General features: G+C 45.6%; 1 protein-coding gene across 1 annotated transcript in view; it reads left to right on the top strand.

Annotated features, from left to right (window-relative positions):
* The window catches only part of NPEPPS (aminopeptidase puromycin sensitive), a 46,453-nt gene that overhangs the window by 5,388 nt on the left and 18,577 nt on the right, over positions 1-22,488 (top strand). The window contains exons 2-8 of the mRNA XM_032134196.1: positions 4,161-4,245; positions 11,869-11,946; positions 12,802-12,923; positions 15,448-15,555; positions 17,785-17,985; positions 21,460-21,556; positions 21,680-21,713. Of these exons, the coding sequence (XP_031990087.1) occupies positions 4,161-4,245; positions 11,869-11,946; positions 12,802-12,923; positions 15,448-15,555; positions 17,785-17,985; positions 21,460-21,556; positions 21,680-21,713 (725 nt within the window). The remainder of the gene's footprint in view (positions 1-4,160; positions 4,246-11,868; positions 11,947-12,801; positions 12,924-15,447; positions 15,556-17,784; positions 17,986-21,459; positions 21,557-21,679; positions 21,714-22,488) is intronic.

Here is a 22,488-nt window from a genome sequence, read left to right as displayed (position 1 = left end):
TGTTTGAATTCTGATTAATTCAGTAGTCAATTTAACTCATCAAAAGCCAGAAGTTTCCAATCTTGAAGCATTCCTTCAGATATTCCTCTTGGTCCACCCGATTTCTGAGCTGTGCAGAACTGCTCTTCTCTCAATTAACCTTTTCTTGCTGAAAAGGAAATTTATTATATTTATTATATTCCAGAGCAGGGTGACAACCCCCACATGTCCCCCTTGCTGTCTGCTTATACCTCACGCAGAAATCTGCTTTTTTTTTTTGGCCTTTAATACATAAAAATCGCTGCTGGAACAGAATCTCTGCCTTCTAGAACGTGGCGTTACAGGAAGAAAAAAGCATTTTGGAGGGATAAAAGCCACCAATTCGTTTTCAGGCTGTCCCTGGTGACATCAGGGGGTCATAAGTGAACTAAGCCTGGGCAGGTTCTGCCCTTGCTTTGCTTTTGTTCTCACAGGTGTGTCTGCACTTCAGTGCATCTCAGGGAGGAGATCTCCTGCTGGAGCCTGGGTGGCAACAGGAAAAATTTATTTTCCCCGCTGAACTAAATCCTGAGAGTCTCAGAAGGTGCTGAGCTCTGCAGGCAGAATTCCTGCCTGTACAGTGAATTTCACCCTTTTTTTGGGAGTGATCTAGAGGCAGAACTCCTGCCTGTACAGTGAATTTTGTCCCTTTTTTGGGAGATCTAGAGGCAGAATTCCTGCCTGTACAGTGAATTTCACCCTTTTTTTGGGAGTGATCTAGAGGCAGAACTCCTGCCTGTACAGTGAATTTCACCCTTTTTTTGGGGGGGGAGATCTAGATACAGAATCCCTGCCTGTACAGTGAATTTCACCCTTTTTTTGGGAGATCTAGAGGCAGAATTCCTGCCTGCACAGTGAATTTTGGGAGATCTAGATACAGAATTCCTGCCTGTACAGTGAATTTTGTCCCTTTAGAGGTCGAATTCCTGCCTGCACAGTGAATTTTGGGAGAGCTAGATACAGAATTCCTGCCTGTACAGTGACTTTTGTCCCTTTTTTGGAGATTTAGAGTCAGAATCCCTGCCTGCACAGTGAATTTTGTCCCTTTAGAGGCAGAATTCCTGCCTGCACAGTGAATTTTGTCCCTTTAGAGGCAGAATTCCTGCCTGCACAGTGAGTTTTGTCCCTTTTTTTGGGGGGGAGATCTAGATACAGAATTCCTGCCTGTACAGTGAACTTTGGGAGAGCTAGATACAGAATTCCTGCCTGTACAGTGAATTTTGTCCCTTTTTTGGGAGATTTAGAGGCAGAATTCCTGCCTGTACAGTGACTTTTGTCCCTTTTTTGGGAGATTTAGAGGCAGAATTCCTGCCTGTACAGTGACTTTTGTCCTTTTTTTGGGAGATTTAGAGGCAGAATTCCTGCCTGCACAGTGAATTTTGTCCCTTTAGAGGCAGAATCCCTGCCTGCACAGTGAATTTTGTCCCTTTAGAGGCAGAATCCCTGCCTGCACAGTGAATTTCACCCCATTTTTGGGGGGGAAGAGTTGGAGAATGAACTTTTTTTTAGCCTCCTGCCTCATTTATCCCTTTAGATATTTCCTAGTACGCCGCACTCTCCTAAAACTGGCTTGATACAGGTAGGAAGTGAGGAAAAAAAAGATCTAAAAATAGGTAATTGCCTGTTTAAGGAGCCTCTGGATTGTCTCTGCTTACACCTAAACTTTCTTATTTTGCAGGCTCAGTGCTCCACTGAAAGTTGTGTCCTCGGAAGAGGTGTTTTTTTTTAAAGATCAAGCCCATTGTTAAGCTCACATTGTCTGCAATTTGGACAGCTCTTAACGCAGCTTCAGCCCCGAATCCAGAGAGATTTGGATTCATAGATTGAATAAAGGTCTCTAGACATTTATAAAAGCTTTTCTCATTCTGATTTTGCTGCGCTTTAGAAAACCTTGAGAAACCCCAAGCTCCAGTATTGTGGTGAAAACTGTTGAGCTTTGCTTTTTGGGTTTGGGGGAGCTTTGTAAGTTTTCAGTTTCATGCACTCAGAATTGAAAGAGAAAAAAAAAAAAGTAGATTTCAGGTTGTAAATCTTTCCTGGAAGCATCAGATCTACCCTGTGTTAGACTGTTAGACTTGCTCTCAGTGCTTTGCAAACATGTTTTCACAGTCAGGTTGGGTTTATTAATTAGATTTAATTTGATTTTAATTCCCATCAAGAGGCAACGTGGTGAAAACGACGGTGCTGCGCCTCTCAGTGTGACACCGCTGCAGGGGAGCAGGACTTGGGAAGAGGCACCAGCAGTTACTCTGCTCAGAAAGTCTAAACCTTTACATAATATTTATTTTAAAACCCATTCCATAACTGGGAATGAGGCAGATTTGTTAGGTTAGAGAGGTTAGGGAGAAACTCCTGGCCGGGTTGGGGGTGAGTGGGGTTGGCTCTCCTTGGATGAGGGGATGGAGCGTTCTTAGGGATGTGGGAACACCTATCAAACCACACATTTAAATTCCTTAATCCTCCCTTATCAATGAGCAGACTCCAATTTTCTGCCCCAGGTGACTGAGGAGCCATTCCTGGCTCTTTGCTGATTATTTATTCCTGGCTCCTCCTCTCGCTCGCATCCCGGGCCCTGGTGGCACGGGGAGACAAGTGGGGGACACCTGAACCTTTTATTGTGGCTTTATCAACAAAATAAAATCATAAACCCTGCGTTTCCTGTGCTGCCTGGGAGGTGAGCTGGCCTGAGCACGCACAGGGGTGGAGCAGATCCAGCTCCTGGTGCGCAGAGGCTTGGAATGGTGGAATTTGGGTTGGAAGGGAGCTTAAATCCCATCCATTCCCACCCCTGCCTTGAGCAGGGACTCCTTCCACTGTCCCAGGCTGCTTCAATGGGCACTTCCAGGGATGGGGCAGCCCCAGCTTCTCTGGGAAATCCATTCCAGCCTCTCCCCACCCTCACAGGGAGGAATTCCTGCCCAATATCCCATCCAGCCCTGCCCTCTGGCAGTTTAAACCCATTCCCCCTTGTCCTGACCCTTGCAAATAGTCCTTCATCTTTCTTCCAGGCTCCTTTCAGGTACTGGGAGACCCAAACCTTCTCCAGGCCGAGCCATCCCACTTTTCCCAGCCTTTCCTCGCAGCAGAGCTGCTCCATCCCTCTCCATCCACCTCTGTGACCTCCTCTGGACTCTCTCCGTGTCCTTCCTGTGCTGAGATCCCGGAGCTGGAGGCAGCTCCAGGGGGTTCCTGGTTCAGACATGGATACCTGGAATGATGTGTCCAGGTGTTAACAGGGCATTTTAAAGGGGAAAAAAAAGAAAGGGATAGAGGTCTTTAGGCTTCAAGGAACTGACTCTGGGCTAGGAAGCAGTTTCTTCGTGCCTGGGTTTAATCTGGTTGGCTCTTACAGAAATTTTTGCTCCTTTACTGAAAGAACTGGTGGTGTCTCCTGCTAGAAACCAAATCCTGGGCAAGCAGAATTCCCAGCTTGATCCAGTGTGATCATTCTGGTGGTTTCAGCCGTAAATTTCTGAATAACTCCCGGTTTAACTCCCAAATATTTTACCCCTTTGTAATTAATTTATATTTCATTTGAATTCCTCTGTATTCAGGCTCTCGCATTCAAACAGGGAACTGGCACAGCCCCACGGTTTATTCCTACGCTGGGAGCTGGCACTTGGTAAATAAAGCAAAGTGTGTGGAGCCAAGAGCTGGCAGAAGGGAAGCTCCCAGGAAAATGGGAAGGAGAATCTCCTGGCAGATGTTTTTAAGCTGAGGAGTTGTGACAGCGGGGAGCACATACAGGGGTTGCGTTTGTGATCATCTCCCAAAGATCCGCGTTTGCGCTCCGATGTTTTTGCTCTGCTCTCCCTTAGGCCGTGCCCAGAGGAGGCTGATGGGCTCAGTGTCCATTTTTATTGGGTTTGGATTCCCCAGGCCTGCACAAGGGCCCCATTGTGAAGTGTTCAGCCCCGTTTTTTACCCTGTGGTTCGCTCCCTTCAGTGATTCAGTGGAGATGAGTGGCTGAGCACCGCTCACGCCCCGGGACGCACGGGAGCAGCGCTGGAACGCCTCGTTTTTCTTCACCATCCCAAGCACCCAATTCTCCTTCAAACAGCTGATGCTGGAGGGGCTTTTTAGACGGATGGGAGGTGGGAATTCCCATCTCTTCCTAATGCTGATGGAGTTTCTCTTCCAGGTGAAAAATGCAACCAACCAAATCGTGATGAACTGTGCTGACATCGACATCATCACCGCGTCCTACGCCCCGGAAGGAGATGAAGGTAGGAGCCGTGGTTGGTTTCGTTTGTGCCTCTGGGAGCTGCTGCCAGCGGCCCAAGAGCTCTGATTACAAAGTGATGTCATGGTTTGATAAGCTCAGCCCCGCCCCCGGAAGCACAGAATTCCTTATCTCGCTTCCATGCTCGCTTTCATCACTGCCAGTTATGTTATGGTAAAGAAATTCCTTCACCTTCTCCTCCATCGTGCCTGAGGGATGTAGGCAGAGGATGCTGGGCTGGTTTGATATTATTTTTTTTTATCTGGATGTTATATAAACTTCTAAGAACATCACCTGTACCTGTGGATTTGGGAATATCGACAAAATCCATGACAGGGCTCAGATGAGGAATGCATCCATAATGGCCTGCAGTAGGAAGAACTCACGGGGGAGGATTTGGAGAGCACAGAAAACACTTCATTGGCCTTTAGCAGGATGTTCTGAGTGTTGGACAGCGTGGAGAAAGGTGATAGTGTAGAGGAGACCGGGGTGGGGTCTGGCTCTGTGAAGGGCTGGAAGTTGCTGGAGGAATGGAAGTTACTGGAGAAATTTGTAACACTCAGCTGCAGTCGTTGACTTCCCCAATTATATTTGGAGGGGATTAGCAAACACAAAAAGGGCTTTAGCAGCTGAAGCATGAAATGAAGGAGGTGTGGAAAACAAGCTCCGTGGAGCAGCCGTGGTCTCACAGTGGGCAGAGCCTTCCTGGGGTTTCTCAGGGAGCCTCTGCTCTTTCAAGCCCAGCAGTTCTTTGGTCCAACTGCTGCTGAAGCCCTTCAGAGAACAAAAAGCTTCTGCAGGGCTTCCCTTTCCACAAGGGAAATGTCCCTTTCCATGAGGAAAACACGACGGTGATGCCACGAAACGCTTCGTTAAATGCGTGGTTAGGGATTAATGGAATGATTTTGGTGATGGATGGGAGGAAGGTGTTCTTTGGGTAGGTTTAAACGTTGCTATTTATGCAGCAGCTGGATAAAGGTGGAAGAAAGGGCTGTGTTTGGACACCCGAAGAAGAAATGAAATGTGGATTTCTGGAGTGGGTTTTGTAGGGATCATTTCGGTTCTGTTGCAGTGGTGTTATCCCACAGATTCGTACAGGGAAGTGGCCAGGGCTGGGAGCACCCTGGGACAGTGGGAGGTGTCCCTGCCCATGGCACGGGTGGCACTGGATGGGCTTTAAGGTCTCTTCCCACCCAAACCATTCCATGATGCCACTTTACAGATCCCTGTAGTGTTACTCCACTTTTACAGATGGAGAAATGGACTCAGGAGGGCATTTGGGGGGAAAAGTTCCTCCCTGTGAGGATGGTGAGACGCTGGCACAGAGAAGCTGAGGCTGCCCCTGGATCCCTGGCAGTGTCCAAGGCCGGGCTGGATGAGGCTTGGAGCAATCCAGGATGGTGGAAGATGTCCCTGCCCATGGCAGGAGGTGGCAATGGGTGGGATTTAAGGTCCTTTCCACCCCAAAGCGCTCTGGAATTCCATGATTCCAAGCGGAATATCTGCACCGAGTCTTTGCATTTAAACGGGTTTGATTTTTTTTTTTTTTTTTTAATTATTTTTAAGCACCCAGAGGATTTTTTTTGGGGGGGGGGAGTGCAGCTGAGGTGAGGAGCTGTGTCCTGAGGAAGCAGCTTTGGGAAGAGGGCGTGTGTGGAAAAGCAGAGCTCAGCTCAGGAAGTGCCGGCAGGGAAGGGAATGACCAAGGATCCTGGAGCGAGGCCAACCCCGTTCCGATAGGGAAAGAATGGAAAACCGTCCCCTGGACCTCAGGGCTGTCCCCTGGCACCTCGGGGCTGTCCCCGGGCACCGTGTGCCCGCTGCCATCGGGAGCTGGGTGGTTGCTAAGCGCTCCCGGAGCTATTTCTCCTCCTGAGTCATGAGGAGATAAGGAGTGGTAGTAAGAGCAGAGAGCGTCTGTTCCACCCACTGCCCTGCCACGGGCACAGCCTCCCGGGAATCCCACATTTTGTCACGGAGGAAAGGAAAGGAAAGGGAAGAAGCACCTGGGAGTGAAGTTTCTTACCACTCAAATCAGAAAAACTACCCAAAATAGAGAGGGACTGCTGTAGCTGCGAAGTGTTAGAGTTGAGTTTAGTGGAGATTTAAACCCAGATATACTGAAAATGAGTTTTCTGGCTTAAATTCACACTGATTTTTGGGATATCCTTGGATGTGGCTCTCTGGACACACAGGAGTATGAGTGCAACACTGGCACTCACAAACTAGAAATTTTTAAAAGTATTTTTTATATTAATTACAACAAAACCACACCTCGAGTGTTTAGGATACATAAACATGATTATGATACATAAACACTCGAGGTGTAGCTTTGTTGCAATTAATATAAAAATATTTTTAAATCTTAAAATTTTTTTTTAAAAAAAGTTTAAAAGTTAAAAAAATATAAAAATAATTAATCACCATAATCACTCCCAGGCTCCACGGGGTTAAAACCTCTCTCGGGGTTTTGGGAATGTGCCAAGGAGCATAATGGCTTTGGAAGGAAAATTGCATGGAATTGGCAGGGCGTTTGCTGGCACCTGTTGATAGAGATCGAGTCAGGCTCTGGCTAATGCTTCTATTGTGCACAGCTTCGGGATGGTAATTGTATAACTGCTCTCCAAAACTGAGCGTGAAATACAGCCCAGGCAACCCACGGTAACATCGGCCAGGTCGCTGGGATTTCATTCCTGGATGCCTGAAAAAGAGGGAGAAGTTAGTGGTGGTTTTGAAGGAATTGTTACCCCTTAGCTCTGTTGGGAAGAATTTGTCTCACCCTCATCTAAAGATAAAAGATAATTGGTCGTTTATCCCCTTTCAAGCCTGAAAAGCAGCTGTGGAAAGAGATCTTGTTTTAACAGATCCCTGTCTTTGTTTAAGGAACTGATCTGGTGACTTTTGTGCAGAATAATTGGGTTTTCCGCCCCAAAATCCCTGTTAGTCCTGACTGCCAGCAGATCGTGGCTAGAGCTCCTTGTCCCTCTGCACTCCCCTTTCTCCTGGTGGATACAGCAGAGGGTAGGACTTGGCCTTTGGAATTTTAATGCAGATTTGCAGGGAAATCAGATTATTGCCCAATATTTGACAGGAAGCTGAGGGAGGATCCCTGTAACTTTAAAGTCAGAGTGAAGAATTTTGCTGTGTAATCCACAGCAGTAAGGAATGAGTAACAAAACCAGCAGAGATTAATTACTGGGGAGCAGAAAATTCCTCAGTTTCCTCACAAAACCAGTGCAGAGATTGTCAGGGAGGGCTGTGGATTCGCTCTGTGTGTGCCAGGAATGCTGTAATGGAACAAAGCTGCTCAAAACACAAGAGTTTTCCATGGCTGAAGTTAAAACTGGCTCCTCCCACCGATCAGAACGAGTCATTGGGATATTTCTTTTCCCTCCCTGAGCTAGGTTTTTTTTAACACTGACAGTGGAATTTTTGCACTGAGGTGTGCACTTGTCCAGATGGATGCCTTGGCTCAGGCCAAAGGAAGAGCTGCAAAGACATTCCCGAGACAAGTTGGTTCCATTTTTTAAGGGATTGAGTTTCATCCTCGGGGAGTGCGAAGGAGTTGGAGCTTCCTGTGAATCTCCCTCTCTCCCGAGCAGCTGTGAAATCGTGATGGAATCAGTGAATTTGGTTCTTCAGCTTGGAATCTCCTCAGATCCTGGGGGATCTAAAGGAGTTTCTTAAATCCAGGGATTCTTGGAGGGGAACAGTTGGCAGCTTCCCATGGGAAATCCCAGCAGCTGTGGTGATGATTGTGTAGCAGGACCAATGAACTTTGGGTTGTACTTCAACGTTGAAGAGGTTTTTAAGGCCAGAATTCATTATTTGGGTCTTTTCCTTCCCACTGTGGTGGGGCCATGCCTGGATGTTAGATCAGAGCTTCAGCTGGGATTTAAAATAAGAAAACAAACCAAAAAAAAAACCCCAAAAAACCCCCAAAACCCAAACCAAATCAACCAAACAAACCCCCAGAAATATCAAAATACTTCTGGAGTATCTGAGCTGTGTTTCCCCAGGCCTGGGAGCACCCCCATGTCGCGACAGTCGTGACATTCTGCTCTGTGGGCAGGAACAGCAGTGCCTGTCCCCGCTCTCACCCCTCTCCTGGCATTCCTGCTCGCACTGTTGAGCAGCCAAGTGGATCAGGAAGCTGCCTCTAAAGGGGAAAATTAAAAAAAAAAAGGCTTTTTTTGAGACAAATCCTCTTCCTGCTCATGATGGTTCCACGGGAATGCCAGTGGAAGGAAGGGAATGGGAACAGCAATTCCCACCTGGGGCCAGGTGGGAAAAACAACCACTGCCTGTGGCTCTCTGGGGTTGTTTCAGCCCCTTTGTGAACCTTTTCTTAGTTGTGGAAGAGCTCAACTCCATCCTTTTTTTTTTTTAAAGGGGAGGACTCAAAGGGCAGAGTTTCAATGCAGGGCTTTAAGGAGGGCTGGGCTGGGTTATTCCCTTATTCCCAGCTGGGAATCTCTGGTAGGTGAGGTATTTCTGATTCCTGTCGGATTTTACAGTGGAACTCATGGAAAGGCTCGGAAACTTCAGCCTTCCCGGGAATGGGGTGTGCTGGGTCAGCACAGGGATGGTTTAAGGAATGTGTTTCATTTCCAGAGAAGCCAAGGGGGCACAGCTCCCTTGGGAATGCAGGGTCATTAAGCCATCATGCCTTAATTGCCTGTGACTTCTCCATGCCACAGAACGAGGGTTCCTTGAAAAAATTCCATGGTTTGCTCTCAGCTTTGTCTTGGCTTGGGATCCAGGCACTGCTTAAAGCCCCTGGCTGGGAGCCACCTCTGTGAGGGTGTAACAGAACTTGGGATCATTCATGGATGGATCCCTCTGGTCACTGGGCCCTTGCAAGAAATGCCCTGTGCAGGGGCTGTGATTTATTCCAAATGCTGTTGTAGGATTTCAGGTACTCCCACTTCTCACATCCCTTTCTTTTTCTTTCTCCTAAACTCATGGGAGCCACCAGCAGCTTTTTCTTTCCTCCTGCGACTCAGCCCAGGCTGTGCACTAATGTGCAAGTGATTAACTTGCAACCTTGCAGTGCCAAACTCTCCAAAGTTTGGAGGCTGCCAAAACCGGGCTGTTCTCTTCAGGAGCTTTTGTATTCCAGCGTTAGGAATTCAGACAGCCTTTTGCTGCAATCACATCTTTGTTAGAAGCAGCTCCCTTCAACTCCAACAAAAAGCATTGTTGACGGTTTTCCATGGTTCTTTTGCTCTGGATTAAATTATTGGCGCTGAGTGAGGAGTTTAAACAAAACAAAAAAAGTAACTTGGAATCTTTGGTTTATGTCCTGTTGTTTTGGGGTTTGATATGTGAGGAGCTGCTCTGAGCTTTAGAAAACCCTGAAGGTTTCGGGGTTTCGTCTTCCAGGCCTGGTGATGTTCACCTCTGAGTTAAAACTTCCAAAGGAACAGATCCACAAATTCAAACACGTTTAGAGAACCTCACATTTGGGAGAGGAGGAGGAAGAAACTCGATATCCGTTGTCAACCTTTGGCAGAAGCTCCACATAAGGCACATTCCTGTGTATTCCTCGGTTTCAGGAGGCTGGAACTCTGATCCTCAGGTCCTGCTCTGTTGTTTGTCTCCACGATCAGATCGTTGCCATCAGAAGCTGTAAAAAGATAAAAATGTTTTGTGGCTTTTTTGAAGATCTGTGGGGGGAGCGTTGCTGCATTCCTGGGCTGATCCTTATCGGCCTCTCTCCAGTGTTCAGTTACCCTCTGACCACAGGCTCAGCATGGTTTATTCCTCCTGGATAAATAAATTCCCAACAGGTGTCCAGCCCCTCTCTGACCAGGGTCACCCACATTGCTTTGTTGGACTCTGGAAATAGTCGGGGTCAAAATCCATGGGATCCGATGGAGTCAGCACTCAGCTCCTCCCTGCCAGAAGCCCAGTTCCAGATTGGTGCCTTTCCTTCAGGATTTCTTGTTAAAACCTTCCTCTCCTGTCTTGTTTTCTGCCTCAGTATCCCCAGGGTGATAGGAAAACCTTCCTCTCCTGTCTCGTTTTCTGCCTCAGTATCCCCAGGGTGATAGGAAGAGAAGCCCAACCTTTATTTTTGGTGCTGGTTGCCCGGTGTTTGGTGGCAGCTGCGTGTCCTTGGCATGGATTCTGCTTCACTGCTCTCACGCATCCCCGCTACAGTTGATTTTTAAAGTCTTGGAACTCCTCAGCACTGATCAGGAGAGCCTAAAATTGATCCTGGAGAGATTTTTTTTTAAAAAGAAAATTATTTCTGCATTGTGTTTTTTGCTGTTTCATTCGAGCCTCTCTGCGTTCTGCAGCCCACCACGGTGGTTAACTCAGATTAAACACCGAGCAGAGCTCTGTGAAACCTGTAGTTAAACCTAATTCATTCCTGCAGCTCTTGCATTGAGCAGAGGTTGGAATTAACTCAGGCTTAAGGCTGAAATCACACCACTCCAGAATAAACAGCACTTGAAATTTCACCACAATAAAATCACATTTGTCACGTGTGGAGCAGCTCAGCCGAGCACCCTGGAGTGTGCTGGGGCTGAAACCGAACACTTGGAGTGATACCTGAGCGTGGAAAACGAGTCCTTTTGTGACTGAAATTGTTGTTTCAGACCAGCTTTTGTCATTCGAGGGGTTGGTTGAGTGGCACGTTTTTGTTTCGGGATGAAAAGTGCATGGTTTGTGTCCGGGCTTGCCGAGTTTGGCAGTGGAAGATGGTGATGTCTTGTTTTGGAGCAGATTTAAAGTTCTTAAATGATAGTTTCTTAAAGGTTGCAGCAGTGGTTGAGCGTGGAGGAAGCAGAACTTGCAAAGTGAGGTCTTGTGGGGTTATTCCAGACTTTTTTTTGGCTGAAGGACAACAAATCTGCATCCCCTTGGAGGCAGCAAGCAGGATTTGATGAGTTAGGAAGGGAGAAGCAGCACCAGGTGCTCCCTCCTGGCTCTGCCAAAGCTCCAAGACAGTTTAATCCCTGCACAGATTCCCAGCCCTGTCTCTCCAGCCTGGCCTCATAGTTTAGATGTTTGCATCCACAAATAGTTCCTGTGCTATGTAAATACCAAACTGCCTCATTTTCGGGTGGCTTTGGGATCCTCAGGCTGAGCAGGGCAGGAACCCTGAGGTAGGGCCCTGCTTCTGGAGCCATTTCTGAAATAAAATCGACATTGTTGGTTTTATTTTGTGGTTAAATCCAAGTAAACCCCCACCCGTGCTGTGGAGATTAATGAGCTTTTCGAAGCGAGAGCCACAGATCAGGTGAATAAATCCTGAGCATCCTGATTGGGATAATTAACACGAATCCTGCTGCCGTGTTCTGTAGTGAGGAGAAGTTTGGGGCTGTATTTCACCGTGTGTCAGGAGTGCAGCAGCTGCTCCCAACATTCCTGGGGCACAGCTCCCGTTCTTCCTGCAGCATTTCTCAGTGCAACTTTCATTCCTGGGTGCTGCAGGAGCTTTCCCTGCCCTGGAATTCCCACCACCAGGGTGTTCCTCTGGTTCCTCACGTTTAATCACTCAGAATTGATTCTGCACGTTGAGTTCAGCTGCTTTGGGGTTCAATTTGAAGAGTTCCCGAGCACAAACCCCTCTCCAGGGATGGTTCTGACCCCGGTGCTGTGTTTCCCATTCCAGAGGTTCACGCCACAGGGTTCAACTATCAAAATGAGGATGAAAAGGTCACTCTGTCCTTTCCCAGCACCCTGCAGAAAGGTAAGAGCCATTCCCCTGCTTCCTGCTGCCTGTGTTTGAGGGGTTTGCGCTTGGAAAGGCTGGAGTGGGACAGCAGTTTCTTCCCTGGAATTGCCCACAGTGGATGTGGGAGTCTGTCCACTCCGGGTCACTTTGGGAGCCTCTGGAATTGCAGATGTTGTCTGATTGATGGTGATGTTTGCCTCCAACCCCTGAGCGATGATTTCCCTGCTGGTGGGAGGCAGGAGCTATTCCTGTGACCCCTGTGGGCAGAGGGAGCTCCTGGAATTACCTGGAATTACCTCAGGGTTTTTCCTCACCATCCACCTTCGGATTCTTCCGAAGCTGCTCCAGCTCTGAGGAACCCCCTCGGTCAAAACTCAGCTCTTCACTTTGGATAAAACTTTATTTCATCTGGATTTTTTTTTTTTTTTTTTTTTTTAAATTTCATCTGGATAAACACCAGTTAGAGATAGTGGGATGATGATGGAGCTGGAATCCTGTGGGATCTTGGCCGCCAAGCTCAGGTTTCCCTTTTTGCACTGAGACACCGAGGGCAGAATTAATCCTGAGCCTGATTAAGGGCTTTGAACGTGGCCAGAGCTCCATCTTGGCTTTGAGGATTCCATACGATGCCGTTATTCCTTATATCCCATGAATTTTGCAAACTTTGCTCCAAGGTAAGGCTTGGAGGATGGAGGTTTTAAGGTGGCTCCCTCTTGGTCATCGCTCTGTGTTCAAAAGAACCCTAAAACCCTGTGGGGGGAACCCGCCAACCTTCTGGGATTTGCTCCGTTTCGGGACTGAAATCCACCCCAAATCCAGGATTTTTTTTTTTTGGTCACCTGCCAATCCCAGGGTGTGTTTGTGTTGCAGGGACAGGGACACTAAAGATAGACTTTGTAGGGGAGCTGAACGACAAAATGAAAGGATTTTACCGGAGTAAATACACCACCCCCACCGGAGACACGCGCTACGCTGCGGTCACTCAGTTCGAGGTACGGCCTCTGCTTTTATTTCCCTTTTTATCTTTCTTTCTAAATAAGATTTATGCTTGCAAGAGGCAAAGACACAGCTTCCTTCCTTTAGCTGGACCCTCTGTATCAATTTTTTAAAAATCCACGTTGCTTTTTCCACTCCTTGGCCCCAGTGTGGGGAGCGCTGAAGCGCCTGCAGGTGAATGAGCTCAGGGCTGCTCTTGCTGCTGCCCAGGGATGCCTGGATCTGCCTCTGCTCCGCTCACGCTCCGAAATCCACGATTTTGGGCTTTTTCCTTGGGATTTGGGGTTTTTCCTTGGGATTTGGGGTTTTTCCTTGGGTTTGGGGGTTTTTCCTTGGGTTTTGGGGTTTTTTCCCTTGTTTTTTGGGGTTTTTTTCCCTTGTTTTTTGGGGTTTTTTTCCCTTGTTTTTGGGGGGTTTTTCTTTGTTTTTGGGGGGTTTTTCTTTGTTTTTGGGGTTTTTTTCCTTGGTTTTTGGTTTTTTTTCCTTGGGTTTTGGGTTTTTTTCCTTGGGTTTTGGGGTTTTTTTCCTTGGGTTTTGGGTTTGTTTTTCCTTGGTTTTGGGGGGTTTTTTTCCTTGGGTTTTGGGGTTCGTTTCCTTGTTTTTTGGGGGGTTTTTCCTTGGTTTTTTGGTAGGTTTTCCCTTGTTTTTTGGGGTTTTTTTCCTTGTTTTTTGGGGTTTTTTTCCTTGGTTTTTTGGGGTTTTTTTCCTTGGTTTTTTGGGGGTTTTTTCCTTGTTTTTTGGGGGGGTTTTCCTTGTTTTTTGGGGGGTTTTTCCTTGTCTTTTGGGGTTTTTTTTCTTGTTTTTTGGAGTTTTTTTTCTTGTTTTTTGGAGTTTTTTTCTTGTTTTTTGGGGGGTTTTTCCTTGTTTTTTGGGGTTTTTTGCCTTGGTTTTTGGGGTTTTTTCCCTTGTTTTTTGGGGGTTTTTCCCTTGTTTTTGGGGTTTTTTTCCCTTGTTTTTTGGGTTTTTTTCCCTTGTTTTTGGGAGGTTTTTCCTTGGTTTTGGGGATTTTTTTTCTTGTTTTTGGGTTTGTTTTTCCTTGTTTTTTGGGGGGTTTTTTCCTTGTTTTTTGGGGTTTTTTTTCCTTGTTTTTGGGGTTTTTTTTTCCTTGTTTTTTGGGTTTTTTCCCCTTGTTTTGGGGGGTTTTTTCCCCTTGTTTTTGGGGTTTTTTCCTTGTTTTTTGGGGGTTTTTCTTGTTTTTTGGAGTTTATTCCTTGTTTTTTTGGGGGTTTTTCCCTTGGTTTTTGGTGTTTATTCCTTGTTTTTTGGGGGGAGGGTTTTCCTTGGTTTTTGGGGTTTATTCCTTGGGTTTTGGGGTTTATTCCTTGGGTTTTGGGGGGTTTATTCCTGGTTTTTGGGGTTTTTTCCTTGGTTTTTGGTGTCTATTCCTTATTTTTTGTTTTTTTTTCCCTTGGTTTTTGGTGTTTATTCCTTGGTTTTGGGCTTTTTTTTTCCCTTGTTTTTTGGGGTTTTTCCTTGGTTTTGGGGTTTTTTTTCCTTGTTTTTTTTCCCTTGTGGGTTTTTTTTTTGTTTTTTCCCTTGTTTCTTGGGGGTTTTATTCCTTGGATTTGTTTTTTTTTCCTTGGGTTTGGAGGTTTTTTTCCTTGGGTTTGGGTTTTTTACCCAATTTCTGGTGTTTTCCTTGGTTTTGGTGTTTTTTCCTTGTTTTTTGGAGGTTCTTCCTTGTTTCTGGGGTTTTACTCCTTGTTTTTTGGGGCGGGGCTTTCTTGTTTTTTGGGGGTTTCTCCTTGGTTTTTGGGTTTTATTCCTTGTTTGGGGAGGGGGAAGATTTCTTGGTTTTGGAGGGTTTTTCCTTGTTTTTTTTGGGTTTCATTCCTCATTTTTTCACTTTTTTTCCCTCATTTCCTTATTGCCCTTTACCTCCCAGCTCCAAGGTCAGTAAACCCTGGACCTGGCAACTTCCTCACGCTGCTGTGGCCTTCATCCTCTTCCCTACAGCAGCTGAAATATCCAAGAACACCTTTTTATTTAAACTCCCTTTATAAAGTGCATTCACTGCCCGTTCAGTGGGGACCCTGGGCCTTTCTCTCAGCCTTTAAGGCCATCCCAGTGCCAGCCAGATCCCGGCCCCGTTCCGTAAACCCCGCCCAGAACCGGGGCATTTCTCGCTGCCTTCTCATTCCGTAGGTTCCATAAACCCCGGGGCTCTCCCCCCAGCACAAACTGAGCAGTTTTTTGGGGTGCTCTCTGCTGCTGGCTGACAAATCTGGGGTGCTGCGTGCACGCCTGGCTGCCCTCGGTGCTTCCACGTGGCCGAGCTTCGCTCCTGTCGCGACTCTGCTAAATTTGGACAATTCCAGCCGAGCGCTGAGGCCTTTGCAGCTGCTTTTTTTCCTTAAATTAGGAGTGAAATAAGAGTAAAAAGCTCTAATGCAGAGGTCAGGAGTGTCAGCGAGGAGGCTGAAGCACGACTCAGCCGTTTCTTGCTGTAAATAAGCTGAATTTCTGTGTTTGCTCGCCACAACCTCCTGTGGTTTATTTATTTAATGCTCTTTATTTCAGGCTACTGATGCTCGCAGAGCTTTCCCTTGCTGGGATGAGCCTGCTATTAAAGCAACATTTGATATTTCTTTGGTGGTTCCCAAAGACAGAGTAGCTTTGTCAAATATGGTAAGTCCTTTATGTGCCAATAAATGTTTTAATTAAAGCATTGATAATTAATGATGTGCCTTGATGCCAGAGCTGGGAATACAATCTGCAATAAAAACACAAAATTTGGTGTCAGGTGCCAGCACAAAACCTGAACAGGTTGGACAAACCTGGTGGTTTTAAATAAATAAAATAATCATTAATCTTGGCTTATGTGCTGCTTGATTAAGAGGGAAAAAGTCCTTTGTGAGTTTTCCTCTCTGGGTTTCTGTCCAGACCTGGGATAAAATGTGGCAGCAGAGGTGCCTCTGTCACAAATAAACACAAATGAGCATTTTTAGTTTGCTGCCTGTGGGTGCTTTTAGGTGATTTCTTGCTGGCAAAGAGTCAGTTTAAAAATAGGCTTTATTTATTTATAAATAAATAAAGTCTGGCCTGGCCCTGACCCACGAGGTTTTTGTGTCAGGGTTTGAGGCGGTGCTTTGCTGGGATGGGATTGATGCTCTTTAGTTCCTAATGGGATATAACTTAAATATCATAAAAATATTCCCATAAAAACACACCTCCAGCTGGGATGGGCCACTTGAGCCACGAGGGGAACTGCTTAAAAACCCTAAATCCCTTTCATTTTAACCACAAGGAGGGAATAGTTACTCCAGCTCCTGCTTTGGAGCAGGCACGATCTTCCTGAGGGGTTTTATCCCAAATCCTTCCAGTCCTGGAGCTGAAAAGTTGTGAGTTATTTTGGGTAAATCAGGAGCAACTGCCTGAATGGTTTGAGATTTAACTCATTTTAGTGGGGATAAAAGCATCTGTGAGGCAGCAGGAGTGAAATCCATGAAGAAATTCTATTTAGTGCTAAAAACCTGGATTTTCAGAGCTTCTGGTAACAAAGAATTTCAGCTTTCTCTGGGAATTAGACCTGACCTTGCTTTTCCCAAAGGAAAAAGGTGCTTGAAACCAACTACTCCACAGGCTCTGAAGTTCCTTCTGTTGTAGGAAATCAACTTTTGGGCAGAAAATGCAGGATTTTGGAGCCCTAAAGCTGCTCTGGCCTGGCTTTTGGGGCTGTCCAAATCAGGACTTTCCCTCCCACTTTGGCTAATTGGAAGTTTTGATTTGAAATTGAGATTTGAAGTTCTCCCGGAATTCTGATCGGAAGTTTGGATGTGGAATTCTGTGAGGCAGCAGGACTGAAATCCATGAAGAAATTCCTTGTCGTGATAAAAACCTGAATTTTCAGAGCTTCTGCTGGAAACAAACGGCTTCAGGTTTTTTTGGGAATTAGACCTGAGCTTCCTCTTCCCAAATCCCTGCAAAGAGATGCTTGAATCCAAATACCCCACGGTTTCTGAAGTTCTCTGTGTTGTACAAACCAGCATTTGGGTGAGAAAATTCATGTTTTGGAGCCCCAAAGCTGCTGTGGGGCAGCAGGAGCGAAATCCAGAAAGAAATTCCATTTAGTGCTAAAAACCTGGATTTTCCAAGTTTCTGGGGGGAACAAACGCCTTCACCTTTCTCTGGGAATTACACCTGGATGCTGCTGCTTCAATCCAAGCATTCCCCAGCCTCCAAAGTTCCTTTTGTTGTAAGCAACCAACACTTGGGCAAAAAAAAAAACCCAAACCCCCCTCATCTTTTGGCTCCTCAGAGCTGGCTCGATGTTTCAACCCCTGTGGGAGACAGAGGAGAAGAAACTCCTGCAATTAAAGGAGGCTTTGATTTCCAACCCTGGAAGAGACTAGGTCTGGCTTAAGTGACAGAGATTTATGGACTTTAAGCAAAAGGATTACAAACTTGTGTTCCTATAAGTAAAATTGTACACTGGGTGTTCTGGTGGAGGGTTTTAAACTAGAATGGTGTGATTTTACATAGTTGAAGTTAAGGATGTAGGTGGTGTAAGACACATCTGTGTGTAGGTGACATGAGAAGTTTTGGTCAAGACACGGCTGCATTGCAGTGAGAAGTGCCACAGGTGATAGGTCATAAATCTAAAATAAAGTGTCATTTTAAATGCCTGTTGGATTAGAAAGTTATAAATTACGATGTAACCCTAAATCTTGTGACTATTCCCCATTTACCCAGAAGTGGTGTAAAATCTGACACCTCGCCTGATGCATTTCCTTCAAACAACAACAAATTCATGGCACTACACACTCCCATCCCTGGAAATTCTTTTCCTCCAAAACATATGAAAAGCAACAAACCCCAAAATCCCCCCCTTTTCTTTTTCCCCCCTAAATCCCACAGAACGTGGTGGACAGGAAGCCGTACCCGGACGACGAGAGCCTGGTGGAGGTGAAGTTCGCGCGGACGCCGGTGATGTCCACGTACCTGGTGGCCTTCGTGGTGGGCGAGTACGACTTCGTGGAGGCGCGGTCGCAGGACGGGGTCCTGGTGCGCGTCTACACCCCCGTGGGCAAGGCCGAGCAAGGGAAGTTTGCCCTGGAGGTAAAGCAGCCCAAAGCCACGGGCTTCTGTTCCTGGGGGGGTTTGTTCTGGGTTTCGGGGGGTTTTGTTCTTTGGTTTGGGGTTCTGTGACTGGGTTTTGTTCTTTGGTTTGGGGTTCTGTGATTGGGTTTTGTTCTTTGGTTTGGGGTTCTGTGATTGGGTTTTGTTCCTTGGGTTTGGGGTTCTGTGACTGGGTTTTGTTCTTTGGGTTTGGGGTTCTGTGACTGGGTTTTGTTCTTTGGTTTGGGGTTCTGTGACTGGGTTTTGTTCTTTGGTTTGGGGTTCTGTGATTGGGTTTTGTTCCTTGGGTTTGGGGTTCTGTGATTGGGTTTTGTTCCTTGGGTTTGGGGTTCTGTGATTGGGTTTTGTTCTTTGGGTTTGGGGTTCTGTGATTGGGTTTTGTTCTTTGGTTTGGGGTTCTATTCCTGGGTTTTGTTCCTTGGGTTTGGGGTTCTGTGATTGGGTTTTGTTCATTGGGTTTGGGGTTCTGTGATTGGGTTTTGTTCTTTGGTTTGGGGTTCTGTGACTGGGTTTTGTTCTGTGGGTTTTGGGTTCTGTGACTGAGTTTTGTTCTTTGGGTTTGGGGTTCTGTGGTTGGGTTTTGTTCCTTTGGTTTTGGGTTCTGTGACTGGGTTTTGTTCCTTGGTTTTGCGGTTCTATTCCTGGGTTTTGTTCCTTGGTTTTTGGGGTTCTGTGGTTGGGTTTTGTTCCTTTGGTTTTGGGTTCTGTGACTGGGTTTTGTTCCTTGGTTTTTGGGGTTCTGTGATTGGGTTTTGTTCTTTGGGTTTTGGGTTCTGTTCCTGGGTTTTGTTCCTTGGTTTTTGGGGTTCTGTGACTGGGTTTTGTTGCTTGGTTTTTGGGGTTCTATTCCTGGGTTTTGTTCTTTGGGTTTGGGGTTCTGTGATTGGGTTTTGTTCCTTGGTTTTTGGGGTCCTGTGATTGGGTTTTGTTCTTTGGGTTTTGGGTTCTATTCCTGGGTTTTGTTCCTTGGTTTTGGGTTCTATTCCTGGGTTTTCTTCCTTGGTTTTGGGTTCTGTTCCTGGGTTTTGTTCTTTGGCTTTTGGGTTCTATTCCTGGGTTTTGTTCCTTGATTTCGGGGTTCTGTTCCTGGGGCTTGTTCCTTGGGTTTTGGGGTTCTGTGACTGGGTTTTGTTCCTTGGGTTTGGGTTCTGTTCCTGGCTTTTATTCATTGGTTTGGGGTTCTATTCCTGGGTTTTGTTCCTTGGGTTTGGGGTTCTGTGACTGGGTTTTGTTCCTTGGGTTTGGGTTCTGTTCCTGGCTTTTATTCATTGGTTTGGGGTTCTATTCCTGGGTTTTGTTCCTTGGTTTTGGGTTCTGTGACTGGGTTTTGTTCTTTGGTTTGGGGTTCTGTGATTGGGTTTTGTTCTTTGGGTTTGGGGTTCTATTCCTGGGTTTTGTTCCTTGAGTTTGGGGTTCTGTGACTGGGTTTTGTTCCTTGGGTTTGGGGTTCTGTGATTGGGTTTTGTTCTTTGGTTTGGGGTTCTGTGACTGGGTTTTCTTCCTTGGTTTTGGGTTCTGTGATTGGGTTTTGTTCTTTGGGTTTGGGGTTCTGTGATTGGGTTTTGTTCTTTGGTTTGGGGTTCTGTGACTGGGTTTTGTTCTGTGGGTTTTGGGTTTTGTGACTGAGTTTTGTTCTGTGGGTTTGGGGTTCTGTGACTGAGTTTTGTTCTTTGGGTTTGGGGTTCTGTGACTGGGTTTTGTTCTTTGGTTTTGAGTTCTGTGACTGGGTTTTGTTCCTTGGTTTTGCGGTTCTATTCCTGGGTTTTGTTCCTTGGTTTTTGGGGTTCTGTGGTTGGGTTTTGTTCCTTTGGTTTTGGGTTCTGTGATTGGGTTTTGTTCTTTGGGTTTTGGGTTCTGTTCCTGGGTTTTGTTCCTTGGTTTTTGGGGTTCTGTGACTGGGTTTTGTTCGGGTTTGGGGTTCTGTGATTGGGTTTTGTTCCTTGGTTTTTGGGGTTCTGTGATTGGGTTTTGTTCTTTGGGTTTTGGGTTCTGTTCCTGGGTTTTGTTCCTTGGTTTTGGGTTCTATTCCTGGGTTTTCTTCCTTGCTTTTGGGTTCTGTTCCTGGGTTTTGTTCTTTGGCTTTTGGGTTCTATTCCTGGGTTTTGTTCCTTGATTTCGGGGTTCTGTTCCTGGGGTTTGTTCCTTGGGTTTTGGGGTTCTGTGACTGGGTTTTGTTCCTTGGGTTTAGGTTCTGTTCCTGGCTTTTATTCATTGGTTTTGGGGTTCTATTCCTGGGTTTTGTTCCTTGGGTTTGGGGTTCTGTGACTGGGTTTTGTTCCTTGGTTTTGGGTTCTATTCCTGGGTTTTGTTCCTTGGTTTTGGGTTCTGTTCCTGGGTTTTGTTCTTTGGGTTTGGGGTTCTATTCCTGGGTGTTGTTCCTTGGTTTTTGGGTTCTATTCCTGGTTTTTGTTCCTTGTTTTTCGGGTTCTATTCCTGGCTTTTGTTCCTTGGTTTCTGGGTTCTATTCCCGGTTTTTTGGGGTTTTGTTCCTTGGGTTTGGGGTTCTGTGATTGGGTTTTGTTCTTTGGTTTTGGGTTCTGTGACTGGGTTTTGTTCCTTGGTTTTTGGGTTCTGTTCCTGGGTTTTGGTTTTTTTCTTTTTTCTCCTTGGTTATGTTTGAGATTTTTTCATTGTTTTTCGGATTTTTTTTCTCTTTTTGGGTTTTTTGGTGACATTTTCTGGGTTTTTTTCCCCCTGTTGTTTGTTTTCCCTTGTTTTGTTTTTTCCCTTGTTTTTTGGGCTTTTTTCCTTGTTTTAGGGGTTTTTTCCCTTGTTTTTTGGGCTTTTTTCCTTGTCTTGTGGTTTCTTCCTTGTTTTTGTGGTTTCTTCCTTGTTTTTTGGGTTTTTTTCCTTTGTTTAGGGCAGGTTTTTTCCTTGTTTTTTGGGTTTTTCCTTTTTGGATTCTTTTCCTCGTTTTTTGGGTTTTTTTTTTCCTTGATTTAGTCAGAGAGGCTGAGCTCGATATGAAAGGGGATTTCAGCTGCAGATACAGCAATGTCTGCAGTGACCAAAACAATTAACCCTGATTGGAAATGCTGATGTGAAGCTCTCCTGCAGTTCTGATTTCCTCATTCTCTGAAGTTCTCATTTGAGCTTTTGAGTTGAAGTTCGAGCTTGGATTCCAAATCCTGAGTTGAACTTCTGATTGGAAGTTCTCATTTCAAGTTTTGATTTGAAAAAATCCAGTCTTGATTCAAAATTCAGAGTTCAGAGTTCTGATTTCTGCTGAAATTCCCCTTCAGCTTGATCCCAACGAGGATGAGAAGCAGTGGGAGCAGGCAGGGATGGGATCCTTCCCAACCATTGTGCTCTGCGAGCTGGGAGTGGGGCTTCTGGGAGAAACCTTTCTTCATTTCAGCCAGAATTTCTTCATTTCAGCCAGAATTTCTTCATTTCTGCCAAGTTTTGCCCAGTTCTGAGTTAACAGAACGTTTCTCCTCTCGTTTCTTACAGGTTGCTGCTAAAACTCTGCCTTTTTATAAGGACTACTTCAATGTTCCTTACCCTCTTCCTAAAATTGATCTCATAGCTATTGCAGACTTTGCTGCTGGTAAAGTAACTCACTTTATTGATGAAATTGTATTTTATTTGAATTTTTAAAATTATAAAAAAAAATACCTTTAGGAAGAGGTGTGCATCAATATCAATAAACCTTTGTATTTATTTTATAAAGGTGCCATGGAGAACTGGGGCCTTGTTACTTATAGGTATGCTATTAAAATCCTGTCTTTCCCCTCTTTGTTCACTAATTCTTGGAATTCATTGGATTAGTTTGAGGCAGCTCTAATTGCTGGGTGTCATCCCAAATCAGACAGAACCAATCCTTGTAATTTTTAGTTTGGTTTGGATGCTTTTGGTGGTGTTGTTACAGCTCAGGAAGGCACAAATCAGCCCCTGGGCCCAGGGTGTGAGGGTTTTAAAGTTGGCAAAACTTCCTTGGCCCCTTTTTTTCCCCCCACCATCCCCCATAAAATTTCCTGACACAGCTGGGAGAGGTTCTGATTTCACCTCGTAGGTGAATTTAGCAGTTACAGAGTAACGGTGTGGAGATGAGGAAATCAAAAATATTAACTTGCTTTCCTTTTCAGTTGGATTTTTTTTTTTTTCCCTCTTCTGATCAAGCTTTTGCACTTTTGCTTGATGTTAATACATTTTCTGTGCTGGTGGTCAGGAGGATTTCCCTGCCTTTTGAACAACTTGTAAGCTTTGGGCTTTAAATCCTGAAATAATTGGGATTTCTTCTGCTCAGCTTTGAATTTGGCCTTAAAAAATCGAAACAAATTCTTCCCAGGTTTCAAATTTTTCCCTGCTTGTTACAATTCTGATGAAATCTGATATTTTACTCCTTTTGGGGAAAAAAAAAATATATATTAATCCTGGATGAGGAGAATTTTTGGAATGGAGCTGTGAATTTTTGCCCCTTTTTGCTGAGTTTGCTCTGCTCCTTTAGGGGACAGGAGCTCGTGGCCTGCAGGCACCATC

This window comes from Corvus moneduloides, chromosome 26 (genome assembly GCF_009650955.1).
Source record: "Corvus moneduloides isolate bCorMon1 chromosome 26, bCorMon1.pri, whole genome shotgun sequence".
In the NCBI taxonomy this organism is placed as follows: Eukaryota; Metazoa; Chordata; class Aves; order Passeriformes; family Corvidae; genus Corvus; species Corvus moneduloides.
Note: the sequence above shows the minus strand (reverse complement) of the source record. Positions and strands in the feature narration are given on the sequence as shown.